Source organism: Somniosus microcephalus, chromosome 3 (assembly GCF_052327205.1).
Source record: "Somniosus microcephalus isolate GS21.2 chromosome 3, FLI_Smic_1.0, whole genome shotgun sequence".
NCBI lineage: Eukaryota > Metazoa > Chordata > Chondrichthyes > Squaliformes > Somniosidae > Somniosus > Somniosus microcephalus.
This window is the reverse complement of record NC_140989.1, coordinates 160,289,429-160,295,467: the sequence shown is the minus strand read 5'-3', so window position 1 is coordinate 160,295,467 and position 6,039 is coordinate 160,289,429. Positions and strand designations below refer to the sequence as shown.

Genomic DNA, 6,039 nt, shown 5'->3' with positions numbered 1-6,039 from the left:
GGTGCCGTTATGTTATCGGGAAGAGTCTTGGTGTTGCCCGAACTTGTGTCAGGGTGTTAAACCCTCAGATGCATGTCAGGGTCTTAGTGTGACTCATCTAAACTATACATCTTAAGCTGCGACCAGTACAAGAAGACGTCTGGTTGATTGCTCAAGTTCGTCAGTCACTTGACGTATCAGAAGGCCTGAGCAGCTTCTGGTGATCCAATCATCCGCAGTAGGCGGGGTACCATATACATATAGTGGGGAAATTACTACCCTCTGTAAGCAAGTACTTCCACACTTCTTTACAATGACTGTAATGCCCTTTGTGGTTCAATAGCACTTTCAGCCCTTCTATCCTCCATACACCCTGTCTGCACTCTCTGGTGAATGTAAAAGATCCCATGGTACTATTTCGAAGAAGAGCAGGGGAGGTCTGCCCAGTGTCCTGGGCCAATATTTATTCCTCAACCAACATCGCTAAAATTTGGTCATTAACACATTGCTGTCTGTGGGATGTTGCTGTGGGTAACTTGGTTGCAGAGTTTCCTCCATTACAACAGTGCCGACACTTCTAAAGTGCTTCATTGGCTTTAGGACGTCGTGGACGGTGCTATTGAAATGCAGGTCTTATTAGGAAGACGGACAATTCGTATGACTTTCCTTTGCCTTACCACCTACACTGTTCTCCGGGAGGCGCGAGGGGGCGCTGCGGTAGGAATGTCCGTGGCCCGGCTCCCCGCTCCGCTCACCCAGTGCACCAATCAGAGCGCAGGTAGGGTGCCGGAGGAAAATGGCGGCGGTACCTTCTAACTCAATGACAGTGGCAGTCGGGGTCGAGTGAGCTGCAGGTAGGCAGGCGGCGGCGCGGGGAAATTAAGCCCGAGCGGGCCCCGGGGGGTTGAGCCCGGTGGGGTTTGAGCTCGGGGGGCTTGAGCCCGGTGGGCATTAACCCCGAGCGGCCCGGGCCAGGGGATTTGGGGTCGCGCGCTGTGGGACAATGAAGCTCCAGGATGTCACGCGCTGGAATGTCCGCGTGTCGCTGGCGTACGCGATTGGGATCTGGACCATGCTCGGCACCTACGGCTTCTTGCACCTGAAGAAAAAGCGGGAGCAGGCGATCATTGGGAGCAGCGCCGAGGACTCTGCAGGTAAAAGCACCCGCTGCAGAATAAATGTTCCCCTGTGCAATACACCACCCGCTGCAGAATAAATGTCCCCCTGTGCAATACACCACCCGCTGCAGAATAAATGTCCCCCTGTGCAATACACCACCCGCTGCAGAATAAATGTCCCCCTGTGCAATACACCGCTCGCTGCAGAATAAATATCACCCTGTGCAATACACCGCTTGCTGCAGAATAAATATCACCCTGTGCAATACACCGCTCGCTGCAGAATAAATATCACCCTGTGCAATACTCCGCTCGCTGCAGAATAAATATCACCCTGTGCAATACACCGCTCGCTGCAGAATAAATATCACCCTGTGCAATACTCCGCCCGCTGCAGAATAAATATCACCCTGTGCAATACACCGCTCGCTGCAGAATAAATATCACCCTGTGCAATACACCGCTGGCTGCAGAATAAATATCACCCTGTGCAATACACCGCCCGCTGCAGAATAAATATCACCCTGTGCAATACTCCGCCCGCTGCAGAATAAATATCACCCTGTGCAATACACCGCTCGCTGCAGAATAAATATCACCCTGTGCAATACACCACCCGCTGCAGAATAAATATCACCCTGTGCAATACACCACCCGCTGCAGAATAAGTGTCCCCCTGTGCAATACACCACCCGCTGCAGAATAAATATCACCCTGTGCAATACACCGCTCGGTGCAGAATAAATATCACCCTGTGCAATACACCACCCGCTGCAGAATAAATATCACCCTGTGCAATACACCGCTCGCTGCAGAATAAATGTCCCCCTGTGCAATACACCGCTCGCTGCAGAATAAATATCACCCTGTGCAATACACCGCTCGCTGCAGAATAAATATCACCCTGTGCAATACACCACCCGCTGCAGAATAAATATCACCCTGTGCAATACACCGCTCGCTGCAGAATAAATATCACCCTGTGCAATACACCGCTCGCTGCAGAATAAATATCACCCTGTGCAATACACCGCTCGGTGCAGAATAAATATCACCCTGTGCAATACACCACCCGCTGCAGAATAAATATCACCCTGTGCAATACACCGCTCGGTGCAGAATAAATATTACCCTGTGCAATACACCGCTCGGTGCAGAATAAATGTCCCCCTGTGCAATACACCGCTCGGTACAGAATAAATATCACCCTGTGCAATACACCACCCGCTGCAGAATAAATATCACCCTGTGCAATACACCGCTCGGTGCAGAATAAATGTCCCCCTGTGCAATACACCATCCGCTGCAGAATAAATATCACCCTGTGCAATACACCGCTCGCTGCAGAATAAATATCACCCTGTGCAATACACCGCCCGCTGCAGAATAAATATCACCCTGTGCAATACACCGCTCGGTGCAGAATCAATCCTCTTCTCTCCCTAGTGTAAAAGGTCCCATAGTGCAGTATATAGCCCAGTAGAAGGTAAACCGCACGCTGTGCAATATGCTGCCCAGTGCTAAATAACTCCATTATCTACTCCCCCCACCCAATGAAAGGACAATCTCACCCAAGATCAATGTAGCAGCAATGACAGAGTAAATCTAATTCCATCTTTTCTTTCTTACCACCCTTCCCCTCGGCCCAAGCTCAAGCTAAATTTGCTCTGGTAAAACAGCTAGTGTATACTGTAGTAACTTTCAGCAAATATAGTACAAGCAGAATATAGGGAAATAACTCCTCCCTCAATGCAGTGCGTCCACCCTTTTCAAGGTTAGTGTAGCCCAGTTTAAAAAATAAAATAAAGCAATTCACATAAGAGAACAATTGTGAAACAAATAGAACAATACTGCACCATCGTTGATCTTAACACACCTGACCTGTAACCTGGACCAGTCCACCAATACAACGAATGTGTCTGGCTCACTCTTCCAACTTTTTCTTGGTGACATCATCCAAAAGCACGTAGGTTACATGTTTATGCTAACGACACCCAACTCTACCTCACCACCACTTCTCTCAACTCGCCCTTCACTGCCTCTGATTTGTCACGCTGCTTGTCTGGTATCTAGTATTGGGTGAGCAGAAATTTCCTCCAATTAAATATTGGGAAGATCGAAGCCATTGTCTTTGGTCCCTGCTACAAACTCCATTCCCTAGCCACGGACTCCATCACTCTCCCTGGCCACTGTCTGAGGCTAAACCAGACTGCTTGCAATCATGGTGTCGAATTTGACCCTGCACTGAAGTTCCAACCACATATCCACGCCATCACTAAGATTGACGGCTGTGCTCTCAGCTGCCAAGGCCCTTACCTCTGGAATTCCCTCCCTAAACACCTCTACCTCTCCTCCTTTGAGATGCTCCTTAAAACCTACCTCTTTGACCAAGCTTTTGGTCACCTGTCCTAATATCTCTTTATGTGGCTCGGTGTGAAATTTAGTTTGATAACACTCCTGTGAAGCGCCTTGGGATGATTTACTACATTAAAGGCGCTATATAAATACAAGTTGTTTTCCAATATGAATCCATACACAGTGTGCTTTTAGCCTTCTGGTAGGTTTATTTGTAACATATCTGCCCCACACTCTTAAACTATTCAAATTCCATGACTTGGAGCATCTTTCCCAACCTATGTTTTGGGGCTAATGGCAATGGCCTTTCTTCTACACTAAATGAAATTGTTAATTGTTTTTTCTTTCTTTTCTTTAGAAACCACTTACCAAGAGGAACTCCAAACCACTGTTGAGCCGCAAAAGGAAACTAAGAAAGAATTTGTAGAGACAAATGTTGTTGTAAAGGAAGGTTTTGTTCCTTTTTCATCCAGAATCTACAACTATGGGAAGTCTGTCTTAGGTGTTTCGTCTGATATTTCAACAGAGAAATGGAATTCAAAAAAATGACTGCCTTGTATGGCATTGTTGAAGGCTTTTGCTTTAGTCTTCCTCTGGACACTGAGGACTCCTCAAACAAATGTGCCCTCAATTTGTAAAATTGCCTTGCACAGTGCAAACTGCAATTGAGAGCCTGGTATCTATATCAAGTGAGCCTTGTAACAGTTGATCTGTTATCTTGTACACAAATTGTGTCAATTTTTAATGGATAATATCTGTAGCATCAACACTGCGGACATTACATCTTGTGTGGAGTGGGACATGAGTACCTATGAGAGAATTCAACTATTTTTAAATTGTGGAGAAAATTTAGTTCCAAACACTTCAACTTGAAGGTTTAAATGCACAGTATAATTGAATAATCAAACTCTCCAGAACACCTTTTTGTAAATGCAAACCCGTCTTCTTTCTTTTTGTTCCTTTCTCCCAGGAGCTGGGTGATCTGCTTTCAGGCCTCTCCAGTACTGCTTTGAAACTAGTCGCTTGGAGTGGCTGAGATGATTGATCCTTCCTCTTTATCAAAAAGGGCTCAGCTTTTTTTAAAGCCCGATGAAGGCCCGACCTAGAAGGGAATATTTAGTGTAAAACACTTTTGCCTCAAAGTTACAATGTATTTTTTTTTTACATAACTCCCTAAAGAGTTATATATCACACAAATTCATTATCACTATATACATCCATGTGTTCTGTTAGAAATATCAACCAACAGGTGAGAAAAGATAACATTTGTCTAAAGCAATATGCATCTTTGCTACCATCGCAATAAACCATTTTTTAACTTTGAAAGATGATTTAACACGGTTACAATGGCATGGCAAGGTGAGTAGGAATCTTAAATGATTGTAGATTTGAGCTCTGAATACAGCTCATTAATACAGGACCGTGTAAAATTAACCATTTTACATTAGTTTAAAAATTAGAAATGGGGATTTGAATCCTGTTGATCTTGAAGGAGATTCACTACGCCTGATTACGTATAATTGTCATTGTGATGTATAGTTAATCAGCACAGTCAAAGTGACTCTTTATTTGAAGTTATAAACAATCACTTAGAATCCATTCTTTTGTTGCTTGCATCTGGAACAGTTGATACACTTTCAATCCAAAGCTGTCGTGAAATAATGTCTCTTGAAGGCTCACCAAATACCGGGATTGAAAGATTTAATTCTGCACCTGCCTGTTACTTGATTCCTGTAACAGTTTTGGTTCTGGAGGGAGACGAGCTATCTACTCTCTGGCCCACATTGCCGAAGTGACCGAGGTGCTGAGGTTTTCTGCTGCGCTGGTCAGCCCACCATTTTCTGCCCAGTCTCTCTCGTGAACACAAAATTGTGGAGGTTGGGTGAGCGTAGAAGTGAAACGCCCCAACTACAGTAACTGATTCTACATTGAAGGGGCTGGACTCGCAAGGTTGTGGACAGTGTCCAGCTAAAGCATGCAATAACTAACCTGGGAACCAAGTGGTTTTAGATCTGAGTAGCTGTATTTTTGATCATGGCTAAATCCGTTGTCTCTAATCGTATACCCAGGATTTTGATCTGTGTGATTTCTGTTTTGAAGTTTTCAGAAATAAACTGTTATACAGAGCCAAGAGCCTACTTCAGATCTGTGACTTCCTGGATTTGGGTGTGTTGGCGGAGTTATTTGATGTATATTATTTCAGTATATTATTGATGAATATCTCTTAATGTCTCTCAATGTCTCTTTATCTCTCCTGCTTTCTATCCTATCAATGACCTTCCCTTTTGTTCTTTCATCCCCTCCCCCTTTTCCCAGCCCCTAAACCTGCTTTCGCTTTCCATTTCCTGCTTTTTTCCAGTTCTGACGAAAGGTCATCAACCTGAAACGCTAACTCTGTTTCTCTCTCCACGGATGCAGCCCTGGCCTGCTGAATTTTTCCAGCGTTTTCTGTTGTTATTTTGGATTTCCAGCATCCGCAGTATTTTGCTATTATATTATTTCAGTGCCTGTTTCAGAGAATACTTTTGGTATGGGTGCATTATGTCACCAGTTTTGCTGTTTGTGTCATTATTGCTGTTGTGTGCCC

At 44.9% G+C, this 6,039-nt stretch overlaps 1 protein-coding gene across 1 annotated transcript; it reads left to right on the top strand.

Moving 5' to 3' along the window:
- Window positions 1-659: 659 nt before the first annotated feature.
- On the top strand, window positions 660-5,579 carry LOC147121500 (small integral membrane protein 26-like). Its single transcript, XM_085981793.1, has 2 exons — window positions 660-1,133; window positions 3,811-5,579. Exons 1-2 carry the CDS (start codon window positions 983-985, stop codon window positions 3,999-4,001), a joined length of 342 nt encoding a protein of 113 aa, XP_085837919.1. The 5' UTR covers window positions 660-982; the 3' UTR covers window positions 4,002-5,579.
- Window positions 5,580-6,039: the final 460 nt, after the last annotated feature.

Coding starts and splice junctions, on each gene's coding strand:
- LOC147121500 (XM_085981793.1), top strand. CDS start 983: ATGAAGCTCCAGGATGTCACGCGCTGGAATGTCCGCGTGTCGCTGGCG. Junction 1,134..3,810: donor CAGCGCCGAGGACTCTGCAG/GTAAAAGCACCC, acceptor TCTTTTCTTTAG/AAACCACTTACCAAGAGGAA.